The sequence below is a fragment of the Takifugu flavidus genome, chromosome 15 (genome assembly GCF_003711565.1).
Source record: "Takifugu flavidus isolate HTHZ2018 chromosome 15, ASM371156v2, whole genome shotgun sequence".
In the NCBI taxonomy this organism is placed as follows: domain Eukaryota; kingdom Metazoa; phylum Chordata; class Actinopteri; order Tetraodontiformes; family Tetraodontidae; genus Takifugu; species Takifugu flavidus.
In genome coordinates, this window is record NC_079534.1 from 9,376,016 (window position 1) to 9,391,022 (window position 15,007).

At 47.5% G+C, this 15,007-nt stretch overlaps 2 protein-coding genes and 1 long non-coding RNA gene across 9 annotated transcripts in view; 1 reads left to right on the forward strand and 2 right to left on the reverse strand.

The window, feature by feature from the left end:
• Positions 1 to 14,806, reverse strand: part of LOC130539354 (kin of IRRE-like protein 1) — an 82,495-nt gene extending 67,689 nt beyond the window's left edge. For 4 of the 7 annotated variants that reach the window (XM_057057665.1, XM_057057662.1, XM_057057661.1 and 1 more), the window contains exon 1: positions 14,472 to 14,805. In XM_057057665.1, the coding sequence (XP_056913645.1) occupies positions 14,472 to 14,517 (46 nt within the window). In that variant the 5' untranslated portion in view covers positions 14,518 to 14,805. Of the gene's footprint in view, positions 1 to 14,471 lie in introns of all 7 variants that reach the window. The other 3 variants (XM_057057667.1, XM_057057666.1, XM_057057663.1) reach the window with 1 other exon arrangement.
• Positions 1,772 to 15,007, reverse strand: part of LOC130539368 (uncharacterized) — a 123,613-nt gene continuing 110,377 nt past the window's right edge. Inside the window, exon 2 of the mRNA XM_057057696.1 lies at positions 1,772 to 4,068. Within this exon, the coding sequence (XP_056913676.1) occupies positions 2,859 to 4,058 (1,200 nt within the window). The 5' untranslated portion in view covers positions 4,059 to 4,068 and the 3' untranslated portion in view covers positions 1,772 to 2,858. The remainder of the gene's footprint in view (positions 4,069 to 15,007) is intronic.
• LOC130539386 (uncharacterized) lies at positions 4,403 to 9,878 on the forward strand. Its single transcript, XR_008954106.1, has 3 exons — positions 4,403 to 5,253; positions 5,875 to 6,120; positions 7,049 to 9,878. It is a non-coding gene; the product is annotated as an uncharacterized LOC130539386 (long non-coding RNA).

Genomic DNA, 15,007 nt, shown 5'->3' on the forward strand with positions numbered 1-15,007 from the left:
AAAGGGCCCATGCCTTAACAACACTCTGATAAAATGGAGGTAGCCCATTTAACTTTGCAAATTTAAAGTCAGTTAAAAACAGAGCATCATCCAGCCCCAAGTTACTCACCCATCTGAAGACACATCTGGCCACATCTCTCCACATTAGGTCCGCCGGCCCTGTTAAAAACCTCTGTACAAACTGTATTCTAAAAGCGGCGGTCCTGCTGGCCAGGTGGATGAGGCCCTGTCCTCATTCCTCTCTGGGCAAGTACAACACCCCCTGCTGGACCCAATGCATGCTGTCCCAAAAGAAGGCCAGAACTCTTGTCTGCAGTTGTGCTAGTAGCCCGGAGGGTGGCTCCATGCAGCTGAGCCGGTGCCAGAGCACAGAGGCCACCAGGTTATTGAGGACAAGAGTTCTGCCTCTGTACGACATGCGGGGGAGGAGCCATTTCCATTTTTGAATTTTTCCGTCTACCTTTTCCAACGTGTCGAGCCAATTTTTCTTTTCAGTTTCTTCATCTCCAATAAAAACACCGAGGTACTTTAGGCCGTCCCTCTGCCAGGCAAGGTCCTGGGGAAGGACCGGCAGACCATTTGTCCACCTGCCAACGGCCAGGGCCTCACTCTTCTGCCAGTTGACCCTGGCCACGGACAGGCGGTTGAATAAAACTGTTAAATTAGATAAAACATCTACGTCCCTCTGGCTGCGCACCATTACTATTAGATCATCTGCGTAGGCAGATAAAACAATTTTTCTGTAAAAGGACGGTAAAAACAGGCCATCCACATTTGCACGGACCCTAGAGAGAAGGGGTTCGAGGGAGAGAGCGTAGAGCATTCCAGAGAGGGCACAGCCCTGCCGGACGCCTCTACACACTCTGAAGGGAGCACACAGACTGCCATTAAACTTCAGCATACTCTCAATGTCACAGTACAGGACGCGGATCATCGCTATAAAGCCAGGGCTGAACCCGAACCTCTCCATCACCTTCCAGAGGAACTGGTGTTCAACCCGGTCAAAAGCCTTTTCCTGGTCTAGCGAAATGAGACCAGTATCAACGTCCAATGATCTGGAGACTTCCAAAACATCTCGAATTAGGTGGACATTATCTACTATGGACCTGCCGGGCACACAGTAAGTCTGGTCCCGGTGGATGACCTGCTCCATAGCTTCCCTCAGCCTGGAGGCCAAGGTCTTGGACAGAATCCTATAATCCACACACAGTAGAGACACAGGGCGCCAGTTCTTGATCTCCTGCAGGTTGCCCTTTTTTGGCAGGAGGGTGACCACCGCTCTCCTGCAGGACAATGGCAGGGAACCCGAGGCCAGGCTTTCATTAAAGACCTCCAGCATGTCGTGGGCCACAATGTCCCAGTAGGCTTTAAAGAACTCTACTGTGAGCCCATCGACACCTGGAGACTTCCTTCCCTTCATGCGAGCAGGGCGGCGTGGAGCTCATCGAGTTGCAACGGCCTGTCCAGCTGCGAGTTTGCCTCCTCAGAGACCCGAGGAAGGTCCCCGCAGAACTCATGGAACAGGCCGTCATCCCTGCGATACTCACTCTCATACAGGGAGGAAAAGAACTCCACCGCCCGCTGCCTTATCTGGCCCGGCTCCACGGTTCCTGCCCTGTGCTCGAAAGCAGTGAATGGATTATTAGGTTCTGTCCACGCCTTTTCTCCAGCCCAAAGAAGAAACTAGAGGGAGCATCTTGAGTCCGGGACCTGACCAGTGCACCCTGTACCTGACTGTCCAGCAGGCTGGCCAAGGCCATTTTTTTGGATTGGAAGGTTTCAATACACCCTCGATCTCCTGTGGAGCTGCCAATCGCCTCTAGCTCCACTATCTCCATCTCCAGGTCTTTGATCGACCTGCGTGTGTCCTGCGTGGCATTGAGAGTATACTGCTGGCACAGGAGCTGCATCTCTACTTTTCCACGGTCCCACCACTGTCTTAGGCACGTAAAATCGGACTTTCTCTCTCGAAACCCCAACCAGAAGTGCCGTAAAACATCCCTAAAACTGTTGTCTTGCGCTAAGCTGGAATTAAAATGCCAATATGCACTCTTGGGTAAAATGTTCTTCACGGCGACTTCGCCTAAAACCAACGAGTGATCTGTAAAGCCGACAGGCATGATTCTACAGCTCCTAAAAACACTAAAATGATGTTTAAAACAATAAAATCGGTCCAGTCTGGCCGAGGAGATCCTACCCTCACTCATGCGGGACCAAGTGTATTGCCTGTTGTCTGCGTGCATCCTCCTCCACACATCCACCAGGCCATGAGAATAGGCCAGCTGTCTCAGACAATGTTGCGAAGCTGGATGAGGCTCTGCATGGTTGCGGTCTAAAAAAGACTCGGTGCAATTAAAATCTCCACCCAGGAATAAAAAATCATCCCCACAACCATTTAAAACAGTGCCAACTTTTTCTAAAAAGCTCTTCCTCTCTGTACCGTTGGTGGGAGCATAAATATTAATAAAAACCAAGGAGTGGTTTTGGAGGCGCGCTTTCACCATCAAACACCGTCCCCTCACCACATGCTCCACCTCCAGGGACGATGGAGTGAAGCCCCTTGAAAAAAGGAGGCCCACTCCACCACTGAGGGTGGTGTTGTGGCTCAGCAGCACCTGTCCTTCCCACTCCTTCTCCCAGTCCGCTTCTATGCCGCAGTCGCTGTGGGTCTCCTGGAGGAACAGGACATCAATGCGTTTTCTTTTTGCTGTGTCGAACACTAGTGCCCGTTTTTTTGCGTCCCTGGCTCCGTTGACATTCAACGTTCCCATTTTGAATATGTTCATGCCAAGGGGAAAGATAAAAATCACAGACAGTGAAAAATAAGTACAAGAAACCATGGCAAAAATTTATATTTTTCAATTTAGCTGTTTTCTTGCTTTGCCCATGTGCTTCCTGAGCCTATATATTTCGGGGTCGGTGAGGCCTGACGTTGCCTTATTCCTAATTAAAAAACTCGCTGACCGGATAAAGCAGAGCCGGTCAGGAAAATATGTTCCCAGATCAAGGCCTTTCATGCCCTTGGTCTGGGTGAGGAACTTTTTAAACAAGCCTGGGGGGTACAGGTCAAACTCCTGCCCGTCTGGCGTTGTGCCGGACAGTTCGCTGCCGTCCGACATCGACTCACAGTCGCTGGTGTCTGTGTCTGCTACTGTCTCCTCCAGCCTTCCTGTCTTGCCCCCCTTGTCCTTCATGGCGCTTTTCCGCTTGTTCCGCTTCCTTGCGGGAACAAGCCACCACTCGGATGCGCCACTCGTGCCCTCACCTGCACTCACTGCTTCCTCACCACGCTCACCTGTGCTCACACCTCCCTCACCCCGCTCACCTGTGCTCACTCCTCCCTCACCTTGCTCCCCTGTGCTCACTCCTCCCTCACCCCGCTCACCTGTGCTAACTTCTCCTTCACCCCGTTCACCTGTGCTAACTTCTCCTTCGCCCCGTTCACCACCCACTATCCCTGGCCCATCGAGTCCACCCATCACCTGACCCACTGTACCCTGCTCACCCGTCTGGATCCTGTCTCCAGTCTCTCCTGTCTCACCCAGTTCAACTGTTTCACCCATCACCTCACCTTTTCTCCCCAGTTCATTTGAATCACACACCACCTCACTCATCACACCACTCAGATCACACACCTCCCCAGTTAAATCCACCTTCCCCCCTGATTCACCACTCTCACCATTCATTTCTACCACCATCCCCACAATCTCGCTCTCTCCAATCACCTCACTCTCACGCACACACTCGTCCCGCTTCTCCTCCATCTCCTCTGCTGTCGCTCCATCCGGGGCAGCGGAGCTTCCCTCCGCGCTGAGCCACCGACGCCTCGCCGCCGGAACGGGCCGCGGGGCCGGAGGCGCAACGGGCGCGGTAGCGGCGGGCTCCGCCGCCTGCGCGTCCGAGGCCACGCGGCTCGGACAAGCCCTGGCAAGATGACCCTCCTCATTACAGTTAAAGCACTTGAGGGCGGAGGAAGTTGCAAAAAGGGTATAATCAAAATCGTCTACCCGAACGATGAAACGATAATTAAATTCCTCCGCCCTATTGTTGAGGATCATGTGCACCTGCCTGCGGTGAGACACTACGTGTCTCAGCAGCGGTGACTTACAGCCAGACAACATTTTGCGGATGGGAGAGACCCCCGTACCAGGAACTCATCGCTAATGAACGGCGGCACATTGGACAGGGTAATCCGTGCCGCCGGCTGTGTTAGCGGAGTTACCTGGACGAACTGTCCGCCCACGGTGATCCCCGTCTCCACCAACATATTTACCTGCTCCACCTTGGCCAGGAACAACACCACCGCCCTATTCATGCGGGCGGCGGATTTGATTGAGCTGTGGCCAATTTTTTGGCCCGCACCCACCTTGACTCCGTGCTTCCGACTCAAGCCGGTTAAACCGGCGTTGGCCGGCATGACGGCCGCACGCGGTCGGCCGCCTCACACACTCACACAAACACTCGATAAACTAATATAAACTTGCAAACACCACAATAAATTAAACTATATTATCTAGCATTCACTCGCACACAAGAAATAATAGGAAAAATAGCGCTTTCGCACGGTTTTCCACTCGCTCGCTCGCTCCTCCGCTCTCACACGTCTCACTCAGAGAAGAGAAGAGAAGAGAAGAGAAGAGAAGAGAAGAGAAGAGAAGAGAAGAGAAGAGTGCCATCTGTTCGTAAGTTGAGAGCGCGTGCCAGGTGAGTCTAATTAACATATGATTAGCATAAGTCACCGCCCACTAATGCCCATAAAAGGAACTGCAGCAGGACCCCGTAGACCAGGGGTGGGGAACCTCCGGCCTCCGGGCCGTATACGGCCTACGAGACCATTTCTACCGGCCCGCAACGCAATAAGATTTTTATATTTTATATGTGCACTTATACAGTGGGACCGTTCGCTAAACTCCGCGAGCTGCGAGTAGCAGCGGTAGCGTATTTTTGCCTTTCGTATCCTGAAATTTCTTTCGTAACAAGATGAAATATTTTCCCGTTTTCTGAGATAAAACAGACGGTTATGTTATGTCCGAGTCAAGGTCAGGGTCAGTGAACACAGCATGTGATGTACGTAGTGGGCTGGACTGATTGACACGGACGAAAAATGCTTAGCGAAACACACTAAACTCGACGAGTTGAAAGGACAGATGAGTTTGGATAAAATTAACGCTCTTCGCCGGAGTTTGGAGGCTCAACAAGCAGCTTTCACACGACCATGTACCGACAGAGAATATTACGCGTGCAAGTTTTGTGGTGAGTGAATTAATAGCCACGAAGCTGAAACCTCACGCCGAAGGAGAGTTCGTGAACGTGCCTCGTAGCCGCCGCTGAGGCGCTCGCGCGGAGAAAGTAAAATTGTTTCAAAGCGTGAATTTATTTCGTGAATAACTATTGAACTAGGACATACAGTATATTGTTATGATTCCAGTGGCTAACGGTATGTTTTTATGGTCAAGGAATCTAAATATGTAGTCAAAGTATATGTGGGACTAATATTTATGGTGGAAATCACAATATGCCAGGAATTGTTGCGCTTGGCGGAGGTCTGCGCTCTCCGAGTGCTTTCTAGTTATTATTATTGTCTTTATCTTTCTTTCTTTTCATTTATATTCTTGATTATCTTGTTGTATTGCAGTTTTTGTGAGTAGAGGCCTCGAACAGGCCCTTACGGGTCTCTTGCCTCAACTCTGCACCTCTTTCTATTGTTTTGTATGATCATGAAAACATATTTTACTTGTCATTTTATTCTATTTATTTGGTGATCTTATATGCATGTGTGCTAAATAAATAATTCAAACTCAAATGCAGCAATCATGAGACTTAGTAACACAGTGGTTATAGACTTTTTTTTTTGTCTTTTTTTTGCATCCCTAGGTATGTGTTCATAATAGTATGGCCCTCGGAGGACTTTATAAAAATTGAAATGGCCCTCAATATGAAAAGGGTTCCCCACCCCTGCCGTAGACAGAGCAAAAAGCAGCAAAATGCCCAAAGCTTGCCTCTCCACGCCTGATTTCTGACGCCGTGTTGAACAATCAAGAAAGGATGGCTAACACGCTTGATAAAATTGCCTCAACCCTGATGACTATAGCCAACACGCTTAAAGAACTCAACGAGAAGGTAAAAAAATAAATGTGTAAAAGCTGTGCTCTGAAACCGGTCTCTCTTATTTTTTTCTTTTTGAAGTGAATCAAGACTGTTAGACTGAAATTGTGACAATAATGCATTTTATTCACAAATGGGCAATTAATCGCACTCGAACATGAACCGCGTTCCGCAGTCTGGCCCCATCATTGCGTCAGGACGCACATCCTCACGGGGTTGTGGCTCTGTGTCCAAACACATCCAGCGCCCCTTTAAAATGCCGATGGTGCGTTCAATGGTGGAGCGACTGCGCGCATGCATCTGATTGAATAAAATTTCCTGTGGAGTCTGAGGGTTGGTCAGTGGTGTCAACAACCAGGGAGCCAGGGCATATCCTTGATCCCCTAATAAAATAAATCAAGATAAAATCACACATTTGCACATTTACGTAATTTTAAAATTCTCCGTAAATCACCAAAAATAGGAAATAAATAAATAAATATAACAGAATTATCATTGTAATATTAAATTTTATTGAACTGCACAAGAGAAGAAAACACAACCATGCCAACATGTCGGCACTGAAATGTGCGTAAGAGTACTCCTGAGTGTTCGTAGGATTTGTTCTTACCTACGCATAAATCCAGGATAAGAAGAAATTGGTGAATGCCACAATCTTCGTAAAATGTTCATAAGTGGGACTTAAGAACAAATTTGTTCGTAAGAACGGTTCGTGAATGGGGCCCACTGTCCTCCAACATGTGGGTGACAGATCCACATGATGTAGGCAAATTGGACATGGCTCCCATCACATTCATGATTACATGTTATAGTGTGTTTTTATACTTTTTTCATTCATCTTTTTGCACTAGTCTCTGTCAAAAGTGTGCACCTATAGATGTACAACTTGTGAGACTATGCATTTGTCTTTTCGTCTTTCTGGGACTATTTAAATCTACATCAGCTGACCCATTCAGCCATGGCTCCATTGTTTACACCCGGGAACAGCTGTTAGCACTGAGCAACACGAGGGTACTCCCCGTGGAAAGACCAGAGATCCCCATGGGATTAACGAGAAGGAGAAAGGGATGCAGAGCAGGGACGAAGTGTCAGGAGAAGAAAAGACGGTATAAACCATCCATACCGTCTGTCATCATGGGAACGTGAGCTCTCTCCCCAATAAAATGGATGAGCTGTCGGCGCTAACCAGGCTGCAGAGGGAGTACCCGGAGTGTAGCCTCGTGCTTCACAGAGATCTGGCTGAAAAGACTCTCGCCGGATTCACACGTCACCCTGGACAGTATCCAACTCGTGAGAGCGGACAGGAAAGCTACAGAGAGTGGTAAGAGGAAAGGAAGGGGCATTGCGATGCTTGTGAATGATAGATGGTGTAACCCAGGGCACATCAGGGTGAAGGAGCAGTACTGCAGCAAAGACATTGAACTGCTAGCGGTTAGCATTGGGCCATATTACCTCCCGAGGGAATTCCGGCACGTTATCGTGATAACGTGTACATGCCTCCATCGGCTGATGCTGCCTGCGAGACTGTACACACCATAGTGTCAAAGCTTCAGACATCGCACCCCCAGTCCCTCCTCCTCATCTCTGGTGACTTTATTCATGCTTCTCTGTCCTCCACTCTCCCAACCTTCACCACTGTGAAATGCCATACAAGAGACAATAGACTTTGGATTTAATGTATGTGAACACCAAGGATGCATACACCTCCTCCCCCCTCCCCCCGCTGGGCCATTCTGATCACAACCTGGTTTATCTGTCCCCTGCATACATACTTATGGTGAATAAACAACCACCCACCAAGAGGTATGTAAGGAGCTGGTCTGAGGAGCATGGCTTTGAGGGATTGCTTCGACACCACAGACTGGGATGTGTTATGTGAACATCGACGGCCTGACGACCTGCATCACGGACTACATTAACTTCTGTGTGGAAAATACTGTGCCTACCAGGAAGGTTCAGTGTTTCCTCAACAACAAACCCTGGGTGACCCCTGAACTAAAAGCCTTGCTGAATGAGAAGAAGACGGTTTTTAAATCTGGGGACGAGGAGGAGCTGAGGAGTGTCCAGAAGGAGCTGAGAAGGGGGATAAGGAAAGGCAAGGACAGCTACAGGAGGAAGATGGAGGAGCGCCTCAAGGGGAGCGACGCCAGAATTCTGGAGAGGCCTAAAAACCATCTCAGGCCACACAAAGGACAGTGGGAGGGGCCCTGAATCTGGGGGCCAGGACTGGGCAAATGAGTTGAATTTCTTCTTCAACAGATTTGACTGTGCCGCCCCTCCCTCTCCCAGACCTGACCGTGCTGTCACATCACCATCCTCCCTCTCCCCCCGTAACACCAGCAGCTCTCCTCTCACACCACGTCACCTCCCTCCACCCCCTGCCGGATCGACCCTCACACTCCAACCCCCGTCCTCACTCCCCAGGAGTCACACTTTGCCTCTCCATAACAGCTGATCAGGTGAGGGAGGAGCTGAGGAGCACCAAGACCAGGAGAGCTACTGGCCCTGATGGCATCAACTCCAGACTTCTTAAGGACTGTGCAGATCAACTCTGTGGAGTACTCCTGCACATCTTTCTGGAGAGAGTCTGGAGAGAGTTCCACTCCTGTGGAAAACATCACGTGTGGTTCCGGTTCCTAAGACTGCACACGCCAGGAAGCCCAACCACTTCAGGCCAGTGGCTTTAACCTCTCACCTGATGAAGACCATGGAGAGGATCGTTCTCGCCCACCTCAGACAGCTGGTAGACGGCAAGATGGACCCTCTACAGTTTGCATATCGACCAGGCATTGGTGTGGATAACCTGTCATCTACCTGCTGCGACTACCTCACCAAGACCGCAGTACGTGAGGCTCCGTGACTGTGAGTCCGATGTGGTAGTCTGCAGCATGAGGGCACCGCAGGGTACAGTTCTCTCTCCCTTCCTCTTCACTCTCTACACATCTGACTTCAGCTACAACTCAGACAGCTGCCACCTCCAGAAGTTCTCAGATGATACAACCATCGTTGGACGTGTGTCTGAGGAAAACGAACTGGAGTACAGGGAGGTCATCACCAACTTTGTCGCCTGGTGTGAACTGAACCATCTGCGCATCAACGCCAGCAAGACAAGGGAGGTGGTGATCAACTTCAGTAGGAAGGCTAATCACATTGCACCTGTGAACATCCAGGGTTTGGACATTGAAATCATGGAGTACAAATACCGGGGTGTTCACCTCAACAATAAACTGGACTGGACTTACAACACACATGTCCTGTACAAGAAGGGACAACGCTGACTCCATCTGCTGAGGAGACTGAGGTCCTTTGGAGTGTGCAGGACACTGCTTAGGACCTTTTAAGATTCTGTGGTGGCATCAGTGATCTTTTACGCTGTGGTCTGCTGGAGCTGTGGAAGCTCAGAGAGGGACAGGAAGAGACTCAACAAACTGGTCAGAAGGGCTGGCTCACTCCTGGACTGCTCTCTGGACTCCATTGAGGAGGTGGGTGAGAGGAGGATGTTAGCCAAGCTGACATCAATTATGGACACCCCCTCTCACCCCCTACACGAGACTGTGGGGGCCCTTAAGCAGCTCCTTTAGCAGCAGACTGTTACACCCACGGTGTAAAAAGGAATGGTACCATAGGTCATTCATCCCAACTGCAGTCAGATTGCACAACATTCACAACTCTTAATGTAGCACCAATAAACCATGGTTGGCATATTTTTCTGCACTACTTAATCATACTACCTCCGGAATCTCTTATTTGCACATTCATTTTTCTTCATATAGTATAATTGTTATTGTTAAAGTGTTATCTATCCTACACAATCAGATTGAAACACACCAATTCTGCCGGCATTTAAGGCGGATGGTGTCACTTATAGAATGTCACATGACCTCCGTAGGATCAACTCCAGGGTTTTCAAACTCCCTGATGGCTGCTCCTAATCCTGCCACTGCTCTCCCCTTATTAACACCTGAACATCAGTGGTTCACACTGATTGATTTGGCTAATGTATTTTTCTGTTTGCCCTTAGACCCCGCCTGAAAACCACTCTTTGCTTTTACTTACAATGGCACCCAGTACACATACAACAGAATGCCCGAAGCATTTTCTCTCACACATGGAATCACTGTTCTGAAAAAGTTGTAACAACACTCTCCACATCTCCCTGAACACAGTTTAATGATTCAGTATGTTGATGATCTTCTGATAGCAGCAAAAGACTGATTGTCTTAATGCTTCACTGGCACTTTTGCAGTACCTTGGGAGTGTATGATTCCTGATAAAGAAATCAAAGCTGAAACTGGTGCATCCCAGAGTCTTGTTCTTAGGCAACATTTTATCAGCACGAGGGACACCACCGCGCAGCTATTCTACACCATAAGACCCTGTCTACGCTAAAAGAGCTGATGGGTTTCATAAGCCTCACTAATTATTCCAGACACTTCATTTCAGATTATGCCTTTCACACAGCACCTCTCCGTGGCCTCTTCAAGGTAGCGGTTCTTTCGAACGGTGCAGCACAACTACAGTAGACTCCAGAAGCCATGAATGCTTTTCATCAAATATGCCTGGCTTTAGCCAACGCTGCCACCTTGGGGAAACCTGACTATAATTCATCATTGTAAATGTTGCTGAAAAGTACGACCTCTGCCTGCCTGTTTCAGCAACAACAGGGGAGAGAGAGGTACTTGGGTTCTACAGTGTCATACTGAATCCCACTGAGCTGAGAACACCTTCATGTATAAGACATGTAGCAGCCTTAAAGCACCCATTGATAGTGAACACAAGTTATGCTGTGACAGCATTTGTAGTCTCAGTGTTTTTTTCAATGACACCCGGGAGAGAGAGCACGGTGATAGACATTCTGACACAGCCTTTCATAACATATCAGAGCAACAAAAACACATGTCAGAAGGTGTGGAAGAACATGATTGCATAAGTCTCACACAAGAACTTATCAAAGCATGCCCTGACACAAAAGCAAGCCCACTCTGTCAAGCAGTACAACTGTATATAGATGGCAGTTGTCATAGAGCAGAAGAAGGACTAAATGCAGGCTTTGCAGTGGTAAGGAGAAATGGAGATCAATATGTGACAGTTACATCAGGGCCAGTGCAACAGCCATCTGCCCAGAGAGTAGAATTGGTGGCCCTCAAAGAAGCACTGAAAGAGGCCAAAAATCGAGATGTAAATATTTTTACGGATTTGGCATTTATTTATCATGTTGTACATAGAGATTTAGGAGCATAGATGAGAAATTGCTGGAAGACAGCAACAGGGGTTGCATGCAAACATTAAGGTGTGGTGAAAGAACTCCCTGAATTGTTAAACCAGCCAAAGCAGTTAGGATTAATCAAAGTAGCCGCACACAAGAATGATGGGACTCCCCAAGCTAGAGGAAATGCAGAAACAGATAGGGCGGCAGAGCATGTGGCCAAAGTAGAATCTCTTGGTAACACCTTTGTGGTTACTGTGATGGATGAGTGTGAAGATGAGATAAGACCCATATCTTTGAGAGAATGGGCAGTGCCGTAGGCAAAGATTTACCTGAGAGAACAAGATCATTGGGTAAGCAACGGACAATCGTTCCCAATGCTGCAGGTCTTCAAAAGAAAGTGGCAAGAGCCACAGTGGACAGGCCCGTTCCAAGTGATAGCCCGAACCCAAACAGGCATCCAACTCCAGGGGAAAGTGAAGAATTGGTACCATCTTTTCCAGTGCGTTCAGGTTCCATATTAGAAACCACAAAAGGGTTCTCCAACATCAGGTACCCCAACAGAAGAAACGGCTGAACGTCTTCCTGCAACGATGGCATGGTCTCTGAGTAATCGAGTGATGACCTACTTAGAGCCCTTGAAGGAAGAAGAAGCGAAGGGGGGGGCACCCCGACGTGACTAAAGAGGATCTCCCTGGCAATATTGCAAAAATTTCATGTATTGCTTGAAAATGTTTATTGTTTTTGCATGCATTACAGGATGTGTTTCATGGTTTGTATGTGAGGTTCGCCATTCCTCCACCAGTAGGAGGGAAAAGGGGAGTGCAAAAAAAGGTAAGCATGTCTGTCAACCCCCATGGAGCCAGTCTTTTGCAAACACAGTTGCGTAACCTTATGACCCACTCGAGCAGCTGCAGTGCATTCGAGGAGGACAACCAACACGCATGTCCTGGTGGTATAGAGTTAACATACACCCTTGGACGAACTTAAAGAGCAGTCAGGTGTAGACGACCCCCTTGGTGGATGGATGACCAAAATATTTGGGAAATGGAATGGCATTATGTTTTCTTTTATGTTTGACTTTTGTAGTGATCCTTATTACTTGTGGATGCTGTTATGTACCTTGCATACGTGCATTATCAAATCAAAATCCAATCAATCTTTATTTATATAGCATCTGGTACAATCAAAATTGTTTCTAGGTGCTTTACAGAATCCCAGGGCCTGACCCCCCAACAAGCAACAGTGGCAAGGAAAAATTTCCCTTTAACAGAAAGAAACCTTGAGCAGGGACATGTAGAGGGACCCTCCTGCTCATGGCCAGCTGGGTAGAGAGAGAGGAGAAGGGGGAGGACAGGTACAGGAGAGAATAGGCAGAGATCATAGAGATACATTAATAGTACAAGCTGCTGGTATAAGAGTAGAGTGGGTCAGCAGGATCGGAGATGAATACAGGGGGTGGGAAGGGGGGGGGCAGAAAAACTCCACAAGAAATAACATCGCTGGTCTACTTGGTGTGGAGGAGAGGAGAGGAGAGGAGAGGAGAGGAGAGGAGAGGAGAGGAGAGGAGAGGAAGCCATGACCCAGTGGGGTGACAGGGGCATGTCAGGTGATCATGTTTCTGGTTTCTGTTAACCTAATAATTAGATGACCCCCTAAGTATGATAATTTGTCTGTCTAGGATAGTAACTGCAACTACAGAATTTGTGACAATAAGCTTTTTCAAAGACGAAGGTTTAAAATCTAATCTTAATAGTAGAGATGGAGTCAACCTCTCTACCTGGACAGGGACCTGGTTCCACATCAGGGGGGCCTGGTGGCTAAATGCACAGCCCCCCCGTTCTACCCTTAGAGACTCTGGGGACCACAAGTAAACCAGCATTCTGAGAGTGGAGCGGTCTCTTGGGATGATGAGGTGTCACTAGCTCCTCCAGGTAGGATAGAGCTTAAAATTTTCTATTTTAAATTAGAAACTTTGTTCTCTCACCATATAACCCATAAGTATTCATAGCCATAGAATCAAATTTTGGTGATACCCTTTATTCCTTCCTCCTCCACAAGTCTCTTCTAATATTAAAACATTTTTTTTTTTGTTATTTTTGCTGCCTATATTGAAACTTCATATTTAGCATTTTGATCAATGTTTATTAGAGACTAAGAACAGTAAAATCCCCATGTTTTTTTCATTTTCTTTTTTGTAAGATTACTCGGGCTCAAGCTTCCTCTTCTGACTGCCTTTCCCTGCACATCACTAGCTGCTTTATTACAGTGCTCGAGGCCCAGGTAGATGCACACTTTATTGTGTATGTGTCTGTGGTGTAGGCGTGTGGTATAAAGGGAATTCAATATTTAATAAAATATTCAATACAAGGGAATTTAATAAAATGTTTTTCTCTTGGCAACTGCACATTTGCAGTTAAGTTGTGCGCACAGGTACGAAAGGAGACTCCATCTGAATACTAAAAAATATGGTTTATCTCTTTCCTCTCAATCGTGGATGGCGCCACAGAAGAGATAATTGCATATCCTTTGTGGCAGTCAAGAACACGCAAATGCATATACGATGCATGAGTAGAAGCAGTGTAACACGTTAAAATCCTGCGACCACTTTGGTTTTCGCGTCATATATATCATACCCACCCAGCAGGATATAACCGTGTGTCTTTTCGCATTCTTGTATGTATAAAGCATGCGATAGACGTGATTGTGCCACATTTGTCATTGAACACACCGTGTGTCTCATTGGCCTGTTATCTGCGTTTTCGTGCGTTTCCGAGGTTAAACCAAAGCAGAGTACGAAGATACCTAAATCTGTCTCATATACGAAAAATAACGATGGTTATTTGGATGATTACCTCGCGATAGAAAAGAGCCTGTACCGCCCAATACACTATTTCCATCACCGCCTCTGTGCTGTGAAGATGATGTCCAGAGCAGCATAAATATGTTTGATAGAATATAGAAATACAGTATAATATAGAAAATCCATGCTACCATCCATACATACAGTGACTGTTAAGGGTGCATCGACACATGCGTTAGCCGCAGACAGAAAGACACAGCGCTCTATGGCTGCAGACAGGGGGACAAGAGAAAAACGTATTGGGGCATTGGAAGAAACTTCAGCCAGTTCAGACAAGGACGTTGTAAAATCACCCACCTTCGTTCAAAGTGATGACCAAAGTTATGATCCACAGGGTTGACATCGTTTACTGGAGCGCAAATAGATGGTACCTTTGTCTGCTTCCCCGAAACGACACCATCAATTCCTCCCGAGTGCCTGAATTTAAAAAAAGATCGCCCGTGACTCATGGGAGTAAAGATAAGCCACAATTGCAGAAAAAATATCCTCTTTCCCTTCTTTTCTCGGACGTTCCTTTCTCGGTTGATCGGTGCGGGGGGTGGGGGAATCAGGGCTTTTACTTTCCTTTCTGTTCGGTAGATTTGCCATATATACAGCGCAATAGACTCTCACTCTCTCTCTCTCTCTCTGTCTTATTCTCCCCCTCTCTGTTACTCTCTTTCTCTCCCCCCTCCCTCTCCATTCAAAATGAATTGATTTCACACTGCCAATATTGTGACGTTTGTTCTATAGGGCAACCATGTAGGTCTCCGCCATAATAATTTACTTACTGACCCACTGTGCAAGTAAACAATATATTTGGTCTTTGAATCACGTTCTTGACGTGTTATCAC